Here is a 25,572-nt window from a genome sequence, read left to right on the forward strand (position 1 = left end):
CTAACAGCCCTAGCTGTCATAGTTTTTGTAGACCAGGCTGGATACAAACCACAGATACTTGCTTAATGCATCACATGAAATACAACCACTACCAAGTTTCATTACTGTTTTCACAGTTTACTCAGAAGTTTAACAGATAAAATGTGGGCGTTTTCCCCAAAACAAAGCTTCCCCCACCACACAGGCTCTACCAATATTACTTTTTCACCCATGCTCACACATTCCTGCAAACACACAGGGTTTGGTAATACAGAGCTCAAAGCCACACAGGACCTTTTATCTCCTTTGCACTAGCAAGCTCTAAATGAAAAATTAAGGAGCTAACACATCCAGCACCCTTTCCCAGAGTCAAGACTTCCCTAACATTCCTTTTTCTTCATCTAAGACATAGACACCAAAAAAGTTTTGCTTACAATTTGAAGTCTTCTGTTCTCTGAATGGCTGAGCTAGGACAGCTGACCTTCACAACTTCAAGACTGGCAGAGCATGAGTCCCAGTTGTAGTTTGGCTATGACACTGCAAGTTACCACACAGGTGCAAATAATGCTTTAACAGTTACCAACACATGACACCAAACTAATAATGCATTAATATGGAACCTCCACATTTTTCTGACGCAGCAAAAAAATCTTCTAAAGGTGGCAGCAGCTGTGACAGAAGGCACTTTGTGCTAAATTCAGTGTTTCTCATTAGAGAATGCCACAGCGGAGAGGCCAGGTCAGCCCAAGCTGCAGGCAACACTTTTGGGTGCAGGGGCAAGTGCCCCCCAGGAAGGCATCTGCAAAGGGAAAATTTGTAATCATGATTCCAAGGCAAAATGGCTACTTAAAGTTGGGATAGGGAAATACCAAGACAAACACGGTTGCACCATGAGTTGAGGAATGAGCTTGAGGACTCATCAGTAGGCTGGTTCCGCCTTGACTTCCAAGGAGGCTGTGGAATCTTGCATGGCAGCACCTGAGCCTCCAAGTTCTCTGCTGTGTCCTCAGGAACAAGTCAGTCCTTGTAGCACTTTCGGGCATTGCTGGTAGGCAGCATGTGTCTCCAGATCTTCTCATATGGCCGTAAAAGAGAGTGAGGGTTGTCCACATGGTCCTTAACTCCTTGGCAGTGCCCAGTGGCTTTGTGGGCTTTCTAACAGCCACAAAGGATCACACTAGTGCCTCCCCTACCAACACTCAGAAGAGCAGCATGAGTCTTTTGGATGGGGAGCTAGGTCAGTGGGTCAGGGCCTTTGCCCTAGTACCATAAGTAAAGTGCACCATGAATGAAGGCTGTGGGAAGCCACTCGTCCAGGCCGAGGTATGGAGAGAAAACACCCACACCCGCAGGACAGAGCTCATTCCTTCAGCCATACTGTTGGCTGTTCACACAGACTTCCATTATTGCGTTATTTAATTTTCAGCTATAAAGAGAAAAATACTTGGTGGGCTTGGCAGGTGGCTTATCACCACAATGCAGGCATTGGCTGGTACTCAAGTGTACATACTCCCAGTAATGGTGGATAATGGCTCTTTTCCCCTTTGTTCTGATGAACTTAGGAAATTCAAATTCTCTTTGAAACGCACGATGAACTGGCTCAAGGGGCTTCTAGAGAAGCAAGACAGCTGCTTATAGCCAGTGGAGAAATGCTTTTCTTTGTCCTTTCAGTTTCCTGGTGCACTATGGAGGAACAGCCACTTAAAATCACATCTCAGAGACTTGACTATGTGTGTTAATGGGTTCTATAAACTTCTTGGAAGTTCTTTCAAGAGCGTGAGGAAAACCACAATGCTGTACAGAGATCTCTGCCTAGTGTAGGGTCCCAGCACAGGCCTTATTTTGCTGCCTTCATGTAGGAAGGTATGGCCCCCCTGGCTGTCAGGCCCTCGAAGCGCTTGTATGTGTAATTGATGAAGACCCAGTCTTTGTTCTTGTAGTCGCTCTCAGGGTGATTACTTGTGGTCACTGGCAAAGAAACAGGTGAGATTGAGTCACTGCTCCACCTCAGGAACAGCGCAGTCCCAGAGACAGGACACCCTGAAGAACAAGGCACAGTTCCCATTCGGAAAGGGAGTATTTTTTTGTTGTGCAAATTTTCTATTTTGCTCACCTGTGTTCTCTAAACTTCCTATTTTAAGTCTTATTTTCTTGCTCCTGTCATTTCTGTTTACCTAACCTTTAACCTATACGTAGCAAAGGAGCAGTTTTGCAGCTGTTTAGCCAGCTTCAAATCTGAACAAGGATTTGAACTCACACCACTGCCTGACAGCATGGGTAAATACTCCCACAGGATCAGAAGTTCCTCCACCCCAACCGCAGGGAGGGGGATGACAGCCTGGGGATTACCTGTGGGTTTAAGAATATCAGAGTCTGGAAATTCATCAAAGTTCGAGGTGTCATCAATGCTCTTGATTTCGATAGAGATGGCAGCTGGTCTCTCCCTGCCAAGAACAGACAAACAAGTCACCAGTCAGTATTCACATGGAAGATGCTGGCAACGTCCTTCTGAGAAGACCCCCCTGCCCGGCATGTGAGGTCTATTTTCACTGGTAGGCAGCATTTTTTTCTCTGAATGCTAAATAAGCCAACTGACGGCATTCAAGCAAAATTATTAAAAACTGGTAATTCAGCTGGGCCTGATAACACATGCCTTTAATCCTAGCACCTGGGAGGTGAATCTCTTATGAGTTCAAGGTCAGCCTGGTGTGCCTAATTTCAGGATACCCAGGGTTATACAGAGACTGTCTCCTTTTTGTTGGTTTTTTTGAGACAGGATTTCCCTGTGTAGCCCTGGCTGTCCTGGGAACTCACTCTGTAGACCAGGCTGTCCTCAAACTCACAAAGATTTGCCTGCCTCTGCCTCCTAAGTGCTGGATTTAATTAAAGGTATGTGCCACCACCACCACCTGGCTGAGATGCTGTCTCAGAAAACAACAAAACCAAACAAATGAAAAAAAAAGAACATTCCATCAGAAAGGCAGAAGGACAGAGCCGTTAACGCCCTGTACCCTAATGGAGGACTCCTAGAAAGGAAAAAGCCTCTAAGCAAGCAGCCTGAATTGGGCTCTACCCTGATAACAAGGGAAAGATAAAAATCATCATGAGGCTGGCCACAGTAGAGCCAAGGAAAGCAGACTGTGAGTCCCAGGCTAGCTTCATGAGTCCAGCCTGGTCCACAAAGGGAATTCCAGGACAACCAGAGCTGTTACACAGAGAAGTGCTGTCTCGAAAAACAAAATTCAAGGATGGAAATCAGAACACAATTATAATATAAAATGGCAAGACACTTTCTGCTTAGTAATCCTGGGGCGCTAACCAGAGCAGGCGCTTCAGCAGGTAGTCTAGCTGCCCAGGCTACACCTCCCTGCTCCTGCCCTGTGGACTGCACCCCTTCTGCCTTCTACTCATGGTCTTCTAGCTCCCAGAAACAGCCAGAGGTTAGCTGTGAGCACAGACAGCAGCTTCCCAGACTGCCCTCACTGATGGTCACTGCTGCGTCTACTGCACTGTGACTCCCAATTTTTACCACAAATGAAAGTCAGTGATGATCCTCCCAAACTAGAACTAAGGAAATCACAATCTACGGGTGGTGGTACATCATCCCCAAGCACTTGGAGGAAGAGACAGGAGAATCGAGTTCATGACCACCTGCTACATACCTTCTAGGAGGTCACGCTGGGCTGCAGGGGACCCAGTCTGTGGCCAGGGAGATGGCTCATGGGTAAAGGTGCTTGCTCCACAAGCCTGGTGACCTGATTTGATCCCAGAGTCCATGCCAAAGGTAAAGGAAAGAACAAACTCCACAAGCTGTCCTCTGAACTTTACTCACACACCATGGGATGTATATCCTTCCCTCCAATAAGAAGTTATGTAAACTGCAAACTGTAATATGGTGTATACCTGATATGTTCCCAGTCAACGCCTTCAAAAAAAGGATTACTTTTTATTTCCTCAACTCCAGAAGCTCCGATTCTATGTTCCCATTCACAGCAGAACCTGGAAAAATGGGCTTTTCAGCACACTCCAACAGTTTCTTCAGGGACATAAATAGCCAGGCTCCTGCATGCTCTTTCCCAGCCCCATCCCTAGAGGGAGGAAGCAGGAGCACCCAGGATTCATTCCTGTCACAGGGCTGAGTGTGGGAGATGAGATGCTCTACTACCTCAGAATCAGGCCCTTGGCTTTCTCGGAGACGGGAACTTCTGGGGGAAAAGTCAAAGTTTCCTTCCAGTTCATCACCTTCTTATAAGTCTCTTGTGGGGTCTCGGAGCAGAAAGGTGGGTAGCCTGTAACAAGCAGAAGTGTGAGCTTTCCAGCTCAGAACCCAGACTCCGAGGCAATTAGTTCTCAGCACGGTTCCATATCAACTTACCACCTCTGCATGCTTGTTCCTCCACCACTCGCCAATTTTCATTCTCCCCAGGAAATGTCAAAACCCCCTTTTTGTTTTGGTTTTTTTGGACAGGGTTTCTCTGTGTAGCCCTGTCTGTCCTGGAACTCTGAAGAGCAGACTGGCCTCAAACTCACAGAGCTCCACCTGCCCCTGCCTGCCGAGTGCTGGGATTAAAGGCGTGCGCCACCACTGCCCGGCTATCTACACCCATTTTTCATTTTTTTGCCAACTCGAGGTGAGGAGTTATACCTCTGATAACACTAGAAAGCCAGCTAACAGTTGAAGGTGAGAAAAGAAATGACAGGCAGAGTTGCAGTGTGGAATTAGCATGCCAGAAGTAACAGGATGAACACCACAAAAAGGGCCCTCTCTAGGGAGCGCCTCATAAGGGGACAGTGTCAGCAAGCTAAGGGGAAAGCATGGGTTTTAAAGAGACCACCATGGCCTATTTGTTGTTTTCTGGAAGTCTAAGCAAGAGGACAAACACTCCGGGCAGTGGCGTGCACCTTTAATCCCAGCACTTGGGAGGCAGAGGCAGGTGGAACTCTGAGTTTAAAGCCAGCCTGATCTACAAAGAGTTCCAGGAGATGCTCCAAAGCTACATAGAGAAACCCTGTTTTGAAAAAACAAAACAAAAAGGACAAACATTTGCACTTCCTATTGCTGCTAGCCTGTATTGCTAGCCTGTCCACCACAAGGAGGACATCCATATCCAATGTTCCCCAAGATAAAGTGATTCCAAACCCACCCTGGTATCCAGTCTCATCTAGGGCTCCATGGCAATATGGCCATGCTGTAGATGTGTTCCCTAAATAAAGAGACACACCATCCAAAGACAAGGAGAAAGAAAGGTTCCATGCTGCAAACAAGCCTCGAGAGAGGAAGCAATCCACAATTCACAAACCAAGGGAGAGACACAGCCTTAGTTAAGCTCTTTGTACACAATAGGTGCTTGATAAGTGAGAGTGGCCAACGGGCCAGATGGAGAGAATGAAGGAACAGAAGAAATGTAAATAAATGACCAGCACAGGCAGCACAAGAGGTCAGGGAACCTGTAATACAACAGAGTTGTCTATCAAGGGAACATCAGCACCTCGTTCCCCCAAGTGAGACAGTAACAGCAGTGGAGTCTTTCCTGGTGCACAGAAAAGCCCTTCTGCATGCAACTTACCGATGAGCATCTCATACATGATCACCCCGAGTGACCACCAATCACAGAGCTTGTTGTACCCGGTCTGCATGAACACCTCAGGAGCAATGTAATCAGGAGTGCCCACTGTAGAGAAGGCCTGAAACACACACACATTAGAGAGGCCAGGCCAGGAGTGAGTGCCTAAGCTAAGAATGCTATTCCAGAGACCACAGGCCTCAAGCCCCACTAGGGGCACCCAAATTACATAAGTAGGACAGCCCCTGCCTACTACAAACTCATCTGCTACAGCACTGTCCAAATTGAACAATAAGCTTTGTTAATAAGGCAAAAGACCCCTCCTAAGCACACCCACTGCCCATACCATAAACACCCACTAAGAACCAGGCTCTATACCTGAATGAGCCTTTCTAATTCTGCCGAGATGTATGCAAGAAAGAACGAGCCAGCCCAATGATGCAGATAAAACCTGATCCAAACTCATTACTCAGGGTCTAAGAACCCGTGAAGGGACAGCCCAGTTTGGAGATGAAATGTCTGCTCCAAATCATCCCACTTTCCAAATTATACTAAGTAACCTGAGAGCCACAAAGGGAAGCCCCGTTAGTGACCAGAAGCTTACAGATGTCTCCTACAATGTAGGCTCTCTCTGGGATGAGCAAGAACAGTCCCCAATGCCAGTACTTGACTCCCATATATACTAGGCTACAAAACCTAGGAGGATGTGCAGCCAAAGCCTTCCATTTGGGGTCTGTCATGTGTGAGGCAGCCTCTGAAATAAAAAGGAGCTCCACTCTCATCTGCTGGCCTGTAGTGGACACTGATAGCCTTAATAATCTGTGCTATTTGGGCTGGGGATGGCTCAGCAGCTATAAGATTTGCGCAACAGTAACAATGAGGACAGGCCCCTCTTCTCCACACTCCTTGTCACATCTGCTGATGGTCGCCATTCTGACTGGGCTGAGGTATACCCAAAGTAGTTTAAATGTGCATTTCCCTGATGGGGAGGTAGACTGGACATTTGTTTTGGGGCTTGTTTTTGTGACAGGTCTCATATACAGCTTTGGCTGGCCGGGGACTCCTGAAGTAGAGCAGGATGGCCTTGAACTCAAAGATTTTCTTTCTCTGTCTCCCAAGAGCTGGGATTAAAGGTGTGCACTAGCAAGCCCAGCTGACCGTGTTTAAAAATAGTTATTGACCATTCGTGTTTCTTTAAAAACTATCTATTCTGGTCACTTGCCCATTGTTGACTGATAGTTTTACTCTCTTGGTATTTAATTCCTGTAATTCTTTGCAAGTTCTAGATAGTAGTCCTTTATCTGAAATATATCTGGCAAAACTTTTCTCCACTCTGGGCTGCCTTCACTGCTGATTGCTTCCTTTGCTGTAGAAACTTATTTTCGTGTGGTTCCACCTCTTGACACATGGATTAGTCCCTGTGCTACTACTGAGGCTCTACTCAAAAAGTCCCAGCCTACCCCAATATCTCGAAGGGTATTTTCCCCTGTATTTTCTTCTAGAAGCTCCAAGGGATTTTTATTGTTGTTTGAGAAGGGTTTCTCTACGTATTCCTGGATATCTCAGAACTTGCTATGTAGATCACACTGGCCTCGAACTCAAAGAGATCCACCTGCCTCTGCCTTTTGAGTGCTGGGATTAAATACATCCACAAACATGCCCAGTCTTGTTGCAGGCTTTTGTTTTTGTTCAACGGTGTTTTGCCAGAAGTCCTGGACCTAGCGTTACTGACAGGTGTGAGCTGCCATGTGGGGCTGGGAAGTGAACCTGGGAAGAGCAGTTTGTCCTCTTAACCACTGAGCCATCTCTCCAGCCCGTTTGGGTTATAAACGAAGGCCTTTGGTCTATTTTGAATTGATTTTTGTACAGGGTGGAAATAAGAATCTAATTTCATTTCAAAGTACAGCATAATACTGCAGGTAAAAATCCTGCACCATTTGTTGAACAGGCTTTCTAACACTTATCTGTATGTGCACTGATGTTCTGTCTGTACGTATGCCTGTGCAAGGGTGTCAGGTCCCCTGGAACTGTAACTACAGACAGTTGTAAGGTAACACGTGGGTGCTGGAGACTGAACCCGGGTCCTCTGGAAAAGCAGACAGTGCTCTTCACTGCTGAGCCATTTCCAGCCCCAGGCTATTTTTTTCTCAATGTATGCTTTTGCCTCATTTGTCAAAATATTAAGTGGGTATAGTTTTGTGATCTTATGTGAGTCCTCTACTCTATTCCACCGGCCTACCTGTCTACTGACATCTACTTCCTGTTGAGGCAAGTCAGTAAAGCACTGCAAGAAAGTCTAAGCCAGCATTTACTCAGAGATCTGCTTTAAACACAACCCTGCCAAGTTACTAGTGAGTATGTAACAAGCAAAGTGCTGCTCTTTCTACATATACACACGTGACCACTGCCGTTACAAAGTATAGCACATACCTCACTTTCAGATAGGAACAATCAATCAATCATCTATTAAGAATAAATGTTGGGGGCCGGAGAGTTGGCTCAGCGGTTAAGAGCACTGACCCTTCTTCTAGAGGTCCTGAGTTCAATTCCCAGCAACCACATGGTGGCTCACAACCATCTATAATGAAATCTGGTGCCCTCTTCTGGGGTGCAGGTATACATGCAGGCAGAATATTGTAAACATAATAAATCCATAATCTTTAAAAAAAAAAAAAAAAGAATAAATGTTGGGGCCGGGCAGTAGTGGCGCATGCCTTTAATCCCAGTATTAGGGAGGCAGAGGCAGGCAGATATCTGCGAGTCTGAAGCCAGCCTTGTCTACAAGAGCAAATTATAGGACAGGTTCCAAAGCTACAGAGAAACCCTGTCTTGAAAAATAATTTTAAAAAAAAAAAAAGGATTAAAGGTTGGTGGTCAGTCAATGGTATCACACACCTTTAATTCTAGCACCCAGGAGCCAGAGACCTGTGGATCTCTGTGAGTTCGAGGCCAGTCTGGTCTACAAAGAGAGTTCCTGGACAGCCAAAGATACACAGAGAAACCCTGCCTTGAAAAACAAAAACAACAACAAAAAGAATAAGTGTTGGTGTGGCTGGAGAGATGTCCTAGTGGCTAAAAGCACTGGCTGTTCTTGCAGACAACACAGGTTTAATTTCTAGAACCCACATAGTGGCTCACAACCATCTGTAACTCCTTCCAGAGGGTCCTATGCTCTCTTCTGGCCTTTGAAATACCAGAGATACACACATGATATGCAGACATATATACAGGCAAAACACCCATATACATAAAATAAAAATGAAAAGTTAAAACACACACACAAATACACACATGAGTTCTGGCCTAGCAAGGTAGCTCAGTTGGTTAAAGCACCTGCCACCAAGACTAATGACCTGAGTTTGTGTCCCAGGATCACATGGTGGAAGGAGAGTCCTACAAGCTGTCCTCTGGCTCCTACACAGATGCATGCACACATACATGAAATAAGTAAGACTGAAGTTTCCCTAGACAGCAACATTTCAGTGGTGAATCTACAACATACTATCATGGTAAAAGCAGTAAGATCACTCTAAAACTTATGGGGCACAATTTTATTTACGTATGTATTTAGGGCTTTGTCTGTATGCATGTCTGCACACCAGAAGACAGCATCAGATCATTATAGATGGTGGTGAGCAGTCATGTGGGTACTGGAAACTGAACTCAGAACCTCTGGAAGAGCAACCAGTACTCTTAACCAGAGAGCCATCTCTCAACCCTACTGGGGTACAATTTTAATTGTGGGCATAGTCAAACACTTATAAAATTTTTAAATTCCTTAAATACTCAAAGCAGACATTTACACTTAGTCTCACCCTGAGATCCCCAGTTTAATTGGTTTTTCAAGACAGGGTTTCTCTGTAGCTTTGGATCCTGTCCTGGAACTAGCTCTTGTAGACCAGATTGGCCTTGAACTCACAGAGATCCACCTGCTTCTGCCTCCCAAGTGCTGGGATTAAAAGTGTGCGCCACCACTGACCACCGCCTGGCTAATTAAACCCTTTATACCTTAGAAAGGAGGACAGGAAGAAAAGTATTGTCACCCACTGGAAGGCCAGCATGAAGTCACCTCCCAAAAATTTACCAGCTGTTGCCCAAATAACCTACCCTCCCTCAGAGAACTACTTGGGTACTTGGGGCTATCAGCCCAGGGACAGCGCTGCTGCTGAAGTACTCAACACAAGGGAGATGCTCAAATGCTCACCACCTGGGCATATGTGAGCTTTCCTGGGTGTTTGGTTTGTTGTTGTTGCTGGTGATGGCTGGTACTGGGGACAGGACCAGGGCCTTGCACGTGCCAGGCAAACACTCTATTACTGAGCTCCATCCCCAGCCCATTTGTATTCATTTTAAAACTTGCTCAGACTGTTCAGTACTTACTAACTGGCGTCTGTTTCTTTTCCAGGTCTCTGCTTTCCTTTTGGAATTCATGTTCTGGAAAGCTAAAAGTAAAGAAATCAAGTTCTAATCAAATTTCAGATGGGAATATTTAGTACTTTCAGGGATCTGTTACTAATCACACCATACACCCACTAAACTCTCTGGGTGAAGCCAGGCAGAGTAGAGGAAAACAGAGCTCTGTGAGCCCCGGGCTAGTCGGGGATACATGGAGACTCCTTCCTCAAAGCAACAAAACAAAATAAGCAAATAGACAAAAGGAAATTAGCTCTGGTGACTCGTTTTTCCTCCATTTCTATCACCCAATATGAAGCTCTAGACACAGCAGCTCCAAGAGTCTCAGTGGGAGCTGTCAACAGTTTCATGGGGCTCACGTAGCCAGAGGACAGACAGGCCTTATCAGAACTGAGGAGAAAGAAGCTCTAATGTGTATCAACTGTACATATATGTGCTTTTTGGGGTCTTGGTTGTGGTACTGCTGAAGGCATGCGGGGCCTTCTACATGCTAGGCAAGCAGTCCTAGCGGGCTGCAACCACATGCTCTTTCTAGTCACTGTTCTGTGATCACCCCCTCCCACGTGCACGGAATGCACTCAGATTCTTCTTCTCATCTCCCTCCTCACTTTTTATGTTCAGTTTTCACACTCATTCAGACCTGGCTTGTGGCATTCCTGCATAATTCAGTTCCCAGGGAAATTACCCTTACATACTGGGTTAAGGAACAGGGCAAAATTAACGTCACTGTGACACTTACTGAAATCACTAGGGAGGCTGTGGTTCAGGTTCCTATAAAATTCTGTCCTGTGCGCTTTTTTCAGGCCTGTGCAAAGGCCAAAGTCAGAAAGTTTCACATGGCCCTGTGAGGGGGAAAAAGAACGATGACGGATGTACAAGCGCTCCGCTCCTTCCAGCAAGCATCACCTCTCTAGTAACACAGCGCTCCCCACCCATCATACTACAATGAAATCCACATAACAAAAAATACTAAAACCACTCCAGCTGGGTGTGGCAGCGCACACCTTTAATCCCAGCATTTGGGAGGCAGGTGAGCTTTAAGTTTGAGGCCAGCCTGGTCTACAGAGCAAGTTCCAGTATGGCCAGGGCTATACAGAGAAAACTCCATCTCAAAATCCCAAAAAAAAAAAAAAAGGATGTAGAGATGGCTCAGAGGTAAAGAGCACTTGCTGCTCTTCCAGAGGTCCTGAGTTCAATTCCCAGCAAGAACACAGGTGGTTTACAACCACTGTAATGAGATTCCGGTGCCCTCTTCTGGCATGCAGGCACACATGCAGATAGAACATTGTATACATAATAAATAAATCTTTAAAAAAAAAGAGAGAGAGATGAACATTCAATTAAATTACAAAATCATAGCTGAGACAGGATGTGATGCTGTGAAGGCAAAGTTACCTGTAAAAAGAACATACGAGGTGGATCACAGTTGCCATATCATCACTGAATGTTACAGGGCTGCCTAGCTCAGCGGACACACTGGTCAGGGTGCCATTGCCCCCGCTCCCCACATACCTTGCTGTCCAAGAGAAGGTTGTCTGGTTTGATGTCTCTATGGATGAAGCCCAGCTGGTGAATGGAGTCTATGGCTAACACTGTTTCTGCTATGTAAAACTGAGTCTCCTCTTCTGTCAGAGTATCTTTTTTCATCAATAAGGTCATCATGTCCCCTGGAAGCACAAAGATACAAAGCCACCAGCATACACACACAATGCACGTACACACACACGCGCGCGCACATGCACAGCACACACACACGCGCGCGCGCGCGCACACACACACACACACACACTGTGAGTAAGAACCAGATTTCAGATACAAGCCAACTAAACCCAGCTATGCTGTGTCCCAGAGGCTGACCCATAGTGCTGACATGGGAGAAAACAGCAAGAGGTTTCTAATACTTAAAGGGTAAAAATCAGTCACAGAGAAAAACACTTCTTGCACCTACGCCAGGTAATGATGACTACTACACTATAATTTTCCTCTTCAGAGAACTGAGATTTCTCCCACGATTACAGTGTATTACTTACAACAGTATTTTGGACTGGGGGAAAACCTACTTTACATTTTCTTTTTTGTATTTTTTTATTTTTATTGAGACAGGGTTTCTCTGTGTAGCCTTAGCTGTCCTGGAACTTACTATGTAGACCAGGCTGGCCTTGAACTCACAGAGATCTCTCTGCCTCTGCCTCTTGAGTGCTGGGACTACTTTACTTTTATGTTTGCTCCAGTATCTGTAAAGCTGTCTGCATCTAGAGCAGATGTCAATTCCACACAGGTTGAGTTGCTGTCATTGGAATGAAATGCCAAATAAAACGTAGATATTTAGGGGACTAAAAACACAGCGAGGCAAACTAACAGGAAAGTGGCCTGTGGGCAGCCAAGCATCAGTCAACAGACACTGAGCCGGCTCTGCACTGGGCTCTAAGTCCCTGACAGGCGAGCACATCGGCAATTCAAGACCACCAGGGCCTTCACCTAACATCTTATTAGAGGTATTTAAATGGACACCACTATCCGTTAGAACTTTCAATCTAGGGGGCTGGAGAGATGGCTCAGAGGTTAAGAGCATTGCCTGCTCTTCCAAAGGTCCTGAGTTCAATTCCCAGCAACCACATGGTGGCTCACAGCCATCTGTAATGGGACCCCCTCTTCTGGCCCGCAGGCATACACACAGACAGAATATTGTATACATAATAAATAAACATTTAAAAAAATCTTTAATCTAATGATAAACTCCTTAGTTTCCTGCAAGGTGAGAATTTAAATCTTAATAGCATCATCATAAAGCAAGAAAAAAAATTCATATCCTAAAAATTCAGCAATTAAACTTAAAAGCACATAAAATATGTAAAGTAGATAAAAAGCTAAGAAAAACAGGAAGGTTCAGTTTCTATCTCATGTAAAGCTACTTCCAGTAGGAAACAAGGACAAGAGGAACCTCTGACCTTAAGAGTCTCATGCTGCCTTCATTAATAACTCTTTTTTTTGTATTCTCAGCAAGAATTTTCCCTTGGACAAAAATTAATTAATTAAATAAAAACCCAAGACTTGAAAATTGTGAGTCCTCAGCATTCCTGGTAACACCCAGAGACCAGGGACAGTGGGTGAAGCCAACTCTGAGGTCACTATGCAGCTGTCACTCAGGACCAAGGAGAGTGGTTGATGGCCTCACTTGTGTGCCGTTTGCCCACGTGGTGGGAGAGCTCAGGCCAGCTGGTCTACAGCTATGCTGGCCAGCATCACCAAGTACAAAGGTAGGGTCCAAGGGACATGAAAAGCTAAGGAAGAGGTGTAGTAATGGCTAGAAAGACACATGGTAAGGAGCTGTTGGCCAGGCTGTTTCTTACTATTTAATATAATCAGTATATATATACTATTTATATATGTTTGCTTAAGGCAAAAAGGCATGGGGGGGGCACGAATGGACACCTGCCACCACCGCCCAGCATCTATTGTAAAAATTATTGGTGACCCTGGGAATAAATTAAGGAGTGTCACGAAATCAATATACTATGTCCTAATAAATAACATTTGCTTTGTTAAAAAACAAAAAGAGATATGGGAACTGGGAGGAGAGAGAGGAAACTGTGGTTGGGATGTAAAAACAAATAAATGTAAAAAGAGAGAAAATTTGTCTTCTGTTTGTTCAGAATTCACTGGTTCACCAGAAGAAACTGTCCCCAAAGAGATGGGACACTCTGCTCCACGTTATTTTGTAGCTGTCTAAGCCTGACATCTCAGAAAGAGAAGTGGTCTCTAGATATTAATCTAGGTGAAGAAAAAACTCACTCTTTACTAATAAATCACTGAGAAAGAAGCCAAAAGGTTGAAGCAAACAATTCCATGGCTTCAATGCAATCAGCTGGGCAACAATGCCTAAGGGGGAAAGCAGGCAGAGCTCTCCACTTTGTCTCTATGTGTTTAGAGGAAAATGACAGGAAGGCCTGTCCATCTGACATGGGGAGTGGATGACAGGCTAAGACCTCAGAGAGGCACTGACCAGGGCGGGCACTGACCTCCTTTTCCAGACCTAGAGCAGACCCAGAAAGCAACTCTGTGAGAGGTACAGGTAGAAGGGAGGGTTAATTGTTGATGTGAGAGAAAACCACAGAACAAAGGGGAATCGAGCTTCATCGTGAAGTAATTACCTCCAGGCAGGAACTCCATGATTAGGTAGAGGTTTAGCTTATCCTGAAAACTATAGAACATTTTCACAACCCACAAACTGTCTGCCTCCACTAGAATGTCACGCTCCGCACGAATGTGGCCAACCTGGAGGTATACGCATTTGATTAATGACAAGCCTTGCTCTGCTGTAAACTGTATATCTGTATAAACAATTTAAATACTGTTCTGAGTATTTACTTGTGACAAGCGAAAGTTCTGCTATCACAAACTGACCAACTTGAAACTAACATTTGACTTGAAGGAAGCCAGTAATAGAAACCTGGTAAGAAAGGCTTTAACCCTGCCAAAATGAATGAATGGCTTCAATGCAACAGCAACCGTAGCAGTAAACCTATGATTAATTAAAATTACCATTCTTTTATATATTTGTCCTAATCTTTATTAATTTTTTTAAGGCAGATAAAAATATATCTGCCTTTGAACTATGTAGCCAAGGTTTCCCATGGACTCAGACCCTCTCACCTCCATCTTGACAACTGAAGATTATAGGCATGTACACCGTTTGTGTAGTGAGAACACTCAACCAGAGATAAGCAAGTACTCTACCAGCGTCCCCAACCCACAGTTCTAAAAATTCCATAGCATAAACAGCCCCACCTCAGTCTGAACTATCCAGGAGAAGTTATTTTGTCTGAGGCTGTTTTGTCTGGTTCTGGTTTCATTTTGCCTGAGATGGACCCAGGGCCTTGCTCAAGCTACAAACGCACTCTACACAAGTGCTCACGTTGCTCAAGCTACAGAAGCCCTCTACAAAGTGCTCGTGCTCCTGAAGTACTGAGCTACACACCCTCCGTGACCTCAAAGTAGCAGAGCTCTGGAAGACAATTCTAGGATGCTATGATGCCATAGCACTTAGTCTACTGATGTAAACTACACTGAAATATGAAAAAAATAAAAAGTTTTTATTGGGTTACAGATTCAAAAATCATGGCATTTCTAGTTTTCTACATTTGCTGCAAAATCTAGCTAAAAAGAGACCAAGCTACAGGCAGTTTAGGGGAAATGGTAAAATCACTTTGTTAAATGTAATACTTTATGAGAAGGGGTATGGCTCAGCTGGTAAACAGCTTGTATAGCATGCATGAAGCCCTGGGTTTGATCCCCAGCCCATGTGAAGCTGGTGGGCAGGGGATGCATACCTTCAAATCTAGCACTTGAGAGAGAGGCAGGAGGATTAGGAGTTCAAGGTGATCATCCTCCACTACATAGCAAATTTGAGGACAGTCATAGCTACATGAAATTCTGTCTCAAAAATGCTGACTATATCAAATTCACATTATTTAAAATATGTAATAGTAAACAAAAACATTACTGCATATTCTCAAATTACACTACTCCTTTCTTTTTTTAAGTGTCACAAGATCCAAAGATGGGTTGAATCAAGTCTAAGTTCATCACAGTCAGTTCAAGCTTGTAATAAAAGTTTGATCTTAAGTTTTGACAGTAGGTTCCGAGGTCACGGTTATATGAAGAGTCATGAACTGACACTTCTGTGGCTCTACATAAACAGCGTCTACGCACTGCTTCTTTTGTTGAGATGTCTTCAGTAGGACCACATGCTCTTCCAGGACTCACTGGTGACACACCCTCTCATCTCCTGACTTAGATCTAACCTGCCTATTCAGCCCAAGCCGTGTGGGGTTGAGGGCATAATAATTTACATATGAGTTTTCAGTCTCCATTAACATGGTTCCTTGGGGAACTCTTTAGTAGCTTCAATATGAAAACTCCTAGGTTTTGTTAACGGGATAAGAACGGTGCTATGAAACCACAGAACCAGTCCAACATCTACCTTGATTTTCCTTGAACAGAAAAAGCTTGCGAAAATTTACTGCTGCTTGCTGACCTGCAGCTGTACAGAGGCCAGGAGACTATGACCTCTGCTCTCCTGGGCCCCCACCTACTACAAAGACCCAAGGGAAAAAGAAGGCACTAGTATTACCACTTGTCACTCATCTTGGAGGACAGGATGGTGACTGTAACATTCCTGTTTGTCGAGAGGAAAGCTAACCACCTTAGCCTTCTCTCCGGAGGCTGACATGGCAGCCAGAAGCCTTAAGATCTGTAAGTGGAGTCAGCAGACACAGAACCAGAGGTGCACCTCACAGCAGGTTCTCTTCCTGCCCGTACACCCAAGGCACTGAGGAAGCTGGCACACCAGCCAGCCTCGTTCTTACAGCGGTGCCATCGCACTGCCCACACTGAAAGAGAACCATCTGGCACCAGCTGATGCTCGTCTTGTCTTTTACGTGTTTCCTGGTACCAGAGGCATCCCCTTTGTGGGCAGAGTAACAACCTGAGCTCTTCAAAGACAGCTATAAACCCTGCTCAGTCCGGAAATGTGAACAGCACCAACAACACGACAACTCAGATTCTCAGTCTCTACCCAAGAACAGGGCGGAGCTGTGCTGGCCCACTTCTCACTCACCTAGCGTAAGCACCCAACGCTCTCTCAGGACTTAGCTGGCCATGTACTGAGATCAAAGAGCAGAACTGAGTCCACCAACTAAGGTGACCTGAATAATTTAGTGTTCCATTTAATGCCTATGTTAATGCAGTATTTAAAAATTCTAATTCTAATTGATATTTACTTTCATTTAGAAAATCGTAGCTATTAACCGTGAAGAAAGAAAAGAGCTTATAACTTCTGTGTACATCACCTGCTATGTGGAGATTCCTGTCATGATGGGCCTTTTCCTTTCTCAAGACAAAGTCTCTCTACACAGTCTCAGCTATCCTAGAACCCATTATGTAGACCAGACCAGGCTGGCCTTGAACTCATAGAGATCCTCCTGCCTCTGCCTCCTCAAAGCTGAAAGTAAAGGCATGTGCCAGCATGCTCCTTTTTTCTAACATTTGAAGTGTTTTCTTTTGTATGCACGTGTGTCCACATGTCTAGAGGTCAGAGGACAGCTCCAGGAGCTGCTTCTCCCCTCGCACTCTGCGGGTCCCAGTCACAAGCGCAGGCCATCAGGCTCACTGGCAGCACCTGACGGCTCCGGGCCTCTAGCCAGCCCCACTCTGTAACTCTTGTGACTGCTGACGAGCTGACACCGGTTCTGGGTGTGGTTAAAATGATGGGAAATGCATACTGGAAAACGTGCTCGTGATCTACAACTATCCTGACTAGCCAACACTGACACTGTGTCCTTCATGAGATTAACTGGTGCTCCTGTGAGTGCGGCACAGCTATAGCACACTGTCCTCTGGGTAACAAGCAGAGCTACACAGTACTCTGCATCAAGTTGGTGTTTGCTCAGACTGCAGTAATACCTGAAGAGCTGCTAACACCTGCTTCCAACCGGAATCAAGATTCTAAGGCTTCTGAGTAAAACATGGAAACAAAAATAAAAGGCTCAGAAGATAAGAGCACTGGCTGCTCTTCCAGAGGTCATGAGTTCAATTCCCAGCACCCACATGGTGACTCACAACCATCTGCAATGAAATCTGGTGCCCTCTTCTAACATGCAGGTAGAATGGTGCATAAATAAATAAATTAACATGTAAATAAATAAATATATAAATAAATCCTTTTAAAAGAAAAGGACTAAATAATCATGTATATGGCTGTCATGCCTACATATTTAGTCTGAGTATAATGTGCATGCAGTGCCCCAAGCGGCCAGTGGAGGGTGTCAGATTCCCTGGGACTAGACTTAGACTGTGAACAACCATGAGGGTGCTAGGAATTAAATCCAGATCCTCTGAAAGAGGAGTCACTGCTTTTAACCACTGAGTCACCTCTCCAACCCCCAAACTACTAAATTTTGAGGTGGCACTTGAACGTAGGCAGAAATGACTCTATAACTATACTCCTCTCAGGTTACGGTCTCTATCCTTGCTGTTGGGCTCCAGAGGGCTCTGCCTGGCACAAGATCTCTGACCTTATACTGGAATTCAACAGCATCACCCACTGCTACTCGTTTCTGGGCAACCAGCAAAACTAAACCAGATCCACATAAGGTCTATATTCTTCCTTTTAAAACAGAAAGCTACCAAACATTTAAATCTTATGGAATCTGCACTAAGTATCCATCTCAGACCTCTTTTCAACGTGAGCTCCAATCCTTATTTGGTAGGGTGGGATGTTACTAGGGATGGAACCCAGGGCTGTGCACATCACAGGCAAGCACGCACCACTAGAAAGTGTTCCTAACCATTAAAGGAAACGCCATTGCGCTGCCGTTTGCATTTCTCCAATTTAATCCAGCATTGGCAAGTGGCCTCTTCAGGCACTGACGAGACACCTAACAGAAGACCCCATCTTTGGTCTAGGTACAAGGAGCACAATGTGCTCCAACAAATCTGAGCTCTACCTCCCCACCCAAGAACAAAACACTTGTTATTTCTCAGAATAGGTAAGAAACTCCCATCACACCAAGTGTGACCTCAAGAGAGGTCACTCCTGGTAGTGTAGCTGTAGACCCAGCGCTTCCTTCACAGCCTCCACAGTAAAGCACTGTTCACGTTACCTGCTCCTTCTCGAGCATGTCTGCTTTGCGCAGGATTTTCATCGCATACACATGCCCCGTGTCCTTCTTCTGCACGAGCCGCACCTGCAGGTTACAAAAGCAATGCTGGGTCGAGTCCACACTGCCAAGCTGAGGATTTGCATTTCCAGCTCTGGGGATCAAACCTGGGACTTCACAAACACTATTTACACTAGAAAAGCATTATAATTCAAACATAAGCAATAACTAGCAAAGAAACAGACAATACTTTTTAATGTTATATTTGAATGTATTTTGGAGCCATATCAATGCTGGGAAGATCTTCAACCATCTTTGCATCCGAACACTTTGGCTCCCAGTTGACCAAACTAACTTAAAAGCCTTCAGTTTCAAATTTAAGGTCTAGTTAAACCCATGACAAAAATTAGTCAGTCAGCTTGGAAAGCTGAAGTAATAATCACAGCATATAAAATGAAAATAACACATCAGGTCTACTTGTACTTGAGTACAGTAATCTCAGTATTCAAGAGGCTGAGGCAGAGATGCTACCAGTGTGAAGCTAGCCTGGACTATGGTGTGATCCTTTGTCAAAAAACAACAACAAACCATGAAAGCAAAAGCTTTTCCATGGAAAAAAATGTCGAAAGGTTAAAAAACAAACAACAACAACAAAAACCTGCCTGGTGGTGGTAGCCCACGCCTTTAATCCCAGCACAGGAGGCAGAGGCAGGCAAGTATTTGTGAGTCCGAGGCCAGCCTGGTCTACAGAGCGAGTTCCAGAACAGCAAGGGCTACACAGGTAAACCCTGACTCAAAGAAAAACAAAAACCATGACAAAAAAAGAGACAGGGTCTCTATGTGATAGCACCGTGGTACTGGGAGAACAAGAGCTTTAAAATGGAAGACTCCGGTCCAGCCCTGGTGTCAGAGGTCAACAGCTGTGTGACAGTGCACATCTTCAGAGTCTTAATTTGTAGACACCACCTCTAAAGTGGGTCCCTGTCTTGATTACATGAGACCTGTTGATGCACTGATAGCTGCAAAGTATCCTGACACCAGTGTCTAAGCACAATGGTACATGCCTGAAACTCCAACATTCTGAGGGCTGAGGCAGGGGATCATATGGTTGATGCAAACTTGGGCTACATAGTGTGACTGTCCCAAAAAAGGAAGTTCCAGCTGGATATTGGTGGCACTTGCCTTCTCAGGAGGCAGAAACAGGTGGATCTCGGTGAGCTGAGCTCAAGGCCAGAGAAACCCTGCCTCAAAAAAAAAATCCTAAAAATTAAAAAAAAAAAAATTACAAATCCTAAAAATAAGAAAGAGCTAACCACCGTCATCTCTGACAGGACAGAGACATGATTTGAGACGATGATTGGGGAAACAAGAGGAAACAATGAGGTGAGGGGTAACTGCGCATGCCACGGAACCCCATGTCTTGTACATTTCAAGCTGTATAACACAATTGGGAGCTCCTGGTACGTTAGAAGCTATGGTATTCTGGGATATTTTTTACCTCCCCAAATGCTCCTCGACCTATAACCTTTAAAGACTCAAAATCTTCCAGTCCAAGCCTTGTTCTCTTTAATCGAAGAAACTCTGTTTCCTTCCGAGCGTGGGCTGACCTCCTGAGTCGTTTCTAATATTCAAAGAAAGGAAGAGGAGAAAAATTGAAACTCTGAAACCAAGTCCTATCTGCCTTGTGCAGCTGGGAGCAGGGCCACACGAGTCTACACATAATCTTCTCACACACGGCGTGTCACACAAGCATCCTTCAGCGGTCCCTTCTTCCTGCCCTGGCCATCAGATACAACAAACAAGCCCCACTGGAGGAGATGTGAGAGCCCCGACTGAACAGCCTTAACAATCCACTGTTCAGACATGTCTAACGAAGAGAGACAGTCTGTTTTCCCTGAGCTCCTTCTTAGGTTAAGTGTGTTTTTCTTGAACTCCAGGACCAGCACACACGACCTTTCATCACCAAGCCTGAACTCCCTTTCTCCTCTGTCCGGGGCTGTCTGGTAAGCCGCACCATCCCGTGTTGGTTGTTTTTTCACCACACATATGTGGGCAGTGTACAGAAAGGCTGATTTGAAACAATACTTTCTTTGATAATGACATCAGAGATGTTCCTTACGGCTATGGAGCCTTTTTCATCTTTTCTTTTCTTAGAATTATAACATTAATTAATTATCCTAACTGTGACTAGGGATACCTCTCTCTCCTGAGTATTTCATTAATTTCTTCCTCTGCATGAGTAACTGAGCCGCAAAGCAATGTCAGCTCTCATACTCCTGTCACTGAGCCAAACACTTCTCTGGCACCAAAGCTAACTTGATAGAGAAAACACAACCTTTCATACCAGGGCCCAAGGAAAAAATAACCACATCAATCACCTCTTCATCTTTTAGGCCTTCTTCTTCCATCACCTTTTCTAACTTCTTTTGTCTAAAATAAACAAAAAAAAATTATATATATATATATAAATAGCATTCTATTCTGACAAGCCTATATGAACATGATTGCTAGCCACTTGCAAGTATTCATTTAGGAAAAGAAAGTCTTCAGTTAAGTAAAAAATCATGAGACATATTTTACCTTTTTGGGTTTTTTTTTTTTTTGTGGGGGGAGGTTGATTTTTCAAGGCAGGGTTTCTCTGTGTAACAGCCCTGGCTATCCTGAAACTCGATCTGTGGGCCAGGCTGGTCTCAAACTCACAGATGTCTGCCTGCCTCTGCTTCCTGAGTGCTGGGATTAAAGGTGTGCGCCACCACTGCCCTGTAAAACTACATTTTAAAAAGACTGCATAAGAATGAATAAATAAAGACTGCATAAGATAGTAAAGTAACAAAGAAGCCAGGCAGGGTAGTACACACCTGTAACACCAGCACTTAGGAGGTGAGAGCAAAAGGATCAAGAGTTCAGACTTACTCACAGTAAGTTCAAGAGAAGCCTGATCTTAGAGACTTAAATCTCAAATTTAAAAAACAAAAAAGAGAGAGGGTAATTACAGCCTCATGGTGATTTGACAAAACTGAAATAACCAAGTAAAAATTCCTTATAACCAACTCTACAGAACCTCCATTCATCAGCAAGAGGAAGGGAAGTACACTGGCTGGAATCTCCCCATCAACCCAACAATCCAAACAAGCAGACCACGTGCATAGATAAGGAAAGCAGAGAGTATGGCTGGAATAGGGCCCAGGGAATAAGAGCACTGACTGCTCTTATTTGTAGGAGACCCAGGTTCAATTTCCAGCAGTTCACAGCTGTCTGTGACTCGAATTTCTGGGGTATGATGTACTCTTCTGGCCTTTGCAGGCACCCGACGGATAAGTGGTACACAGACATACATGCAGACAAAAGAGCCATATGCATTAAATTAAAATATTTTTTAAGGGCTGGAGAGATGGCTCAGAGGTTAAGAGCATTGCCTGCTCTACCAAAGGTCCTGAGTTCAATTCCCAGCAACCACATGGTGGCTCACAACCATCTGTAATGGGGTCTAGTGCCCTCTTCTGGCCAGCAGGTATACACACAGAAAGACTATTGTATACATAATAAATAAATAAATATTTTTTAAAAAAATATTTTTTAAATGTATGTGAGCATACAGTCCACAGTAGCTGATGCGGCACATCACATGGAAGCGTGGTGTAGGAGGGTCATCTGTCTATGTGTAACTTTCATTGGTTAATAAAGAAACTGCCTGGTCTTTTGACAGGCCAGCCCTTAGGTGGGTGGAGTAGACAGAACAGAATTCTGTGAGGAAGAAAGCAGAGTCAGGCAGACGCCATGCTTCTCCTACCCAAGATGGGTAGTGGTTAGACTCATGCCAGTAAGCCACGACCCCGTGGTGATACACAGATTACTAAATATGGGTTAATCAAGATGTAAGAGTTAGCCAGCAAGAGGCTAGAGCTAATGGGCCAGGCAGTGTTTAAATGAATACAATTTGTGTGTTGTTATTTCGGGTGTAAAACCGCAGGAGCCAGGCAGGACGAAAAGCAGGTCTGCTCGCCAGAAGCTGGCTGTTTTTCTCAAGGCAATGGAGAGTCCAGAGTCCTGAGTCAAGGACTAATATGTAGCAGTGCCAGGTCAGTAAATTTCCTCACCCTTTCTGTGAGCATTCTTCCCTCAACTGAAATGTTCCAATCAGAACCAGGCAGAGACAGGGCCACTTTCCCAGGCAGAGGCCCCCTCCTGAGCATCCCAGCTGTTTACATGGGTGCTCACTCCTGAAGGAGACTGGAAGCTTCTTGAAGGGGAGGGAGCACATTTGAAGCCCCATCTCCAATATAAATAGTACTTTATACACAGAAAATATCTTTAAGGTATTATTAAAATTTTTAGATTTATTTTATGTCTATAAGTGTTAGTGGTTTGTGCACCACATATATGCCTGGTGCCTACAGAGGTCAAAGGAGAGCATCAGATCCCCTGGGGTTGTTACAGACGGCTATGAACCACTATGTGCATGCTAAGAACCAAACCAAACCCAGGTCCTCTGAAAGAGTAGTAAGTGCCACCTCTCCAACACCTCTAGGGTACTTCTTTTTGTTTTGTTTTTCGAGACAGGGTCTCTCTGTGTAACAGTTCTGGCTGTCCTGGCACTCACTCTATAGACCAGGTTGGCCTCAAATCAGAGATCTGCCTGCCTCTGCCTCCCGAATGCTGGGATTAAAGGCGTGCGCCACCACTGCTACCACTACCCGGCCTCTAGGGTACTTCTTAAAGAGCTCAAACATACAAGTATGTGGATACATTCATGACTACTACCTATAACTTGCTCCCTTAATAGCTATCTAGGCTCCCTTCCTTGCATAGCCTCATTCAAAGGTCACCAAAATATAAGAGGGCTGGTCAACTCCACAAGAGCTAAACAAATAATGTATTTGTACATTAATAATATAATTTCTGTTGATGAGACAGATAAAAGCAATAAAAACAGTATAGAAATAACATGACTGTATCTCCATGATTAACATTGAGAAATGCCGAAGAGAAACCCTAAAAGTTAATATTACACAACTGTTGAAAAATTCAACATATTAGTCCTTCCGTCCTATCCTCTGGTTTGATTAACACCTACTCAGGGGAGACCATTAGAAGGGCTGCATTTCCCTATCCTCGGTCTTAAATAAATTGATCCTGGATCACTAATCATCATCGATATTCTACTGAATTTCTGATCATATGAAACGCTGCAGAGTTAAGAAAAACTAAGAAAAACTACCAGGCGGTAGTGGCGCACACCTTTAATCCCAGCACTAGGGAGGCAGAGGCAGGCGGATCTCTGTGAGTTCGGGCCAGCCTGGTCTACGGAATGAATTCTAGGACAGCAAACCCTGTCTCTAAACAAAACCCCTAAGACCTAAGAGAACAGTTGCTGTTCTCCTCCCACTTTTCCTCTTAGTCCTCCTTCCTTCTTCCACCTCTTCTTTCTTCATCTTCTTCTCTTTCAGTCCTGAGGACTGAACTCCAAGTCTTACACACACTAAACAATTTCTCCTATTTTGTAAACAAGAAGCAATTCCTAAATGAGTTTTATTTTTTTCTTTTATCTCCAGAGTTTCGACACATCTCCCTCCCCATGCAGTAAGTCTCTTGTTTACAATAAAACCTTAGCTGGATGTGATGGTGCATGCCTATAACATCAGCACTCCGGAAGCTGACAAAGGATTGGAAAAAGGCCAGACAAGGCTACGTGTGAGACCCAATCAAAAAATAAAATAAACCAGGTGGTGGCGCACACCTTTAATCTCAGCACCCGGGAGGCAGAGGCAGGTGGATCTCTGTGAGTTTGAGGCCAGCCTGGTCTACAGAGCGAGTGCCAGGACAGGCTCCAAAGCTACAAAGAAACCTTGTCTCAAAAAACAAAAACAAAACAGACAAAAAAACAGCAGCAGCAAATAACTGGACAAAAAAATTCTAAATATTTACAACTGCATAAAAAGACTAGACATAGAAAGGAACCAGTATATGGGAACTATACACTGTACACTGATAAAAAATAAAATAAAAAAGGGAGACTTAAAAAAAGTCTTTTTACATTTATTTTTGGTGTGGTAGTGCACACCTTTAATCTTAACACTTGAGAGACAGCCAGTACTACATAGAGACCTTGTCTTTAAAAAAAAAATTTTTTTAAATAAAAAAAAAAAAGATTTATGTGATGCTCAGGAGTGTTTTGCCTACCTGAATGTCAGTATACTGTGTGCATGCAGTGCCCATGAAGGCCTGAAGAGGGAGCTAGATCCTTTAAAAGGGAAGTTACAGATGGTTATTAGCCACCATATTGGAGCTGAGAAGCAAACATGGGTTCTCTGAAGAGCAACCATGCTCTTAAACCTTTGGCCATCTGTGTAGCCTCTAAGTGAGACTTATAAAGTAAAGCAATATATGATGTCAAAGTATCAGAATCTTCAGCATTGTTACAGCATCAATCATTCCAAACTGATCTACAGATTCAACATAATTCCAATTTATAACTACTGGATTTTCTATATTTGCTAACAAGCTAACTAAATCTATAAGAAACTGTGAATAACTTACAATATCCAAAATCAATCTTAGAGGGAAAATAACTGTAACCCCAAAAGGAAAAATTACCTAACGAAATGCACTCTCAGAGGACGAGCTAGCTCAGAGGGCAGAGGCTTTGCTGTACAAGCTGGACAGCCTGAAAGGAGGATGGAAAGAACCCTGAGTCCTGAAAGCCGTCCTCTGAGCTCCACCCATGTGCCACAGCATGCACACACCCCTAGCCACACATTCACTTATTAGAGTCATGGAACTAAATCTGAGAGGCTAAGCCTACAAAAATTACAGAACAGAGAATGTCTCTATGACTTGAAAACAAGGTCCAGGCAGAGATGGCACACACCTTTAATCCCAGCACTTGGGAGGCAAAGGCAGGTGGATCTCCGGGTTGGAGGCCAGCGTGGTCTACAGAGTGAGTTCTAGGACAGCCA

The 25,572-nt window shown here is 44.4% G+C and overlaps 1 protein-coding gene across 4 annotated transcripts in view; it reads right to left on the bottom strand.

Annotated features, from left to right (window-relative positions):
• Positions 1 to 96: 96 nt before the first annotated feature.
• The window catches only part of Stk38 (serine/threonine kinase 38), a 33,736-nt gene continuing 8,260 nt past the window's right edge, over positions 97 to 25,572 (bottom strand). For all 4 annotated transcript variants that reach the window (XM_075979713.1, XM_075979712.1, XM_075979714.1 and 1 more), the window contains 12 exons: positions 20,995 to 21,046; positions 20,115 to 20,237; positions 18,620 to 18,703; positions 14,108 to 14,231; positions 11,469 to 11,623; positions 10,696 to 10,798; positions 9,924 to 9,985; positions 5,547 to 5,664; positions 4,145 to 4,268; positions 3,883 to 3,978; positions 2,329 to 2,423; positions 97 to 1,947 (listed from right to left, as the gene is read on the bottom strand). In XM_075979713.1, the coding sequence (XP_075835828.1) occupies positions 1,817 to 1,947; positions 2,329 to 2,423; positions 3,883 to 3,978; positions 4,145 to 4,268; positions 5,547 to 5,664; positions 9,924 to 9,985; positions 10,696 to 10,798; positions 11,469 to 11,623; positions 14,108 to 14,231; positions 18,620 to 18,703; positions 20,115 to 20,237; positions 20,995 to 21,046 (1,267 nt within the window). In that variant the 3' untranslated portion in view covers positions 97 to 1,816. The remainder of the gene's footprint in view (positions 1,948 to 2,328; positions 2,424 to 3,882; positions 3,979 to 4,144; positions 4,269 to 5,546; positions 5,665 to 9,923; positions 9,986 to 10,695; positions 10,799 to 11,468; positions 11,624 to 14,107; positions 14,232 to 18,619; positions 18,704 to 20,114; positions 20,238 to 20,994; positions 21,047 to 25,572) is intronic.

The sequence above is a fragment of the Microtus pennsylvanicus genome, chromosome 7 (genome assembly GCF_037038515.1).
Source record: "Microtus pennsylvanicus isolate mMicPen1 chromosome 7, mMicPen1.hap1, whole genome shotgun sequence".
Classification (NCBI taxonomy): domain Eukaryota; kingdom Metazoa; phylum Chordata; class Mammalia; order Rodentia; family Cricetidae; genus Microtus; species Microtus pennsylvanicus.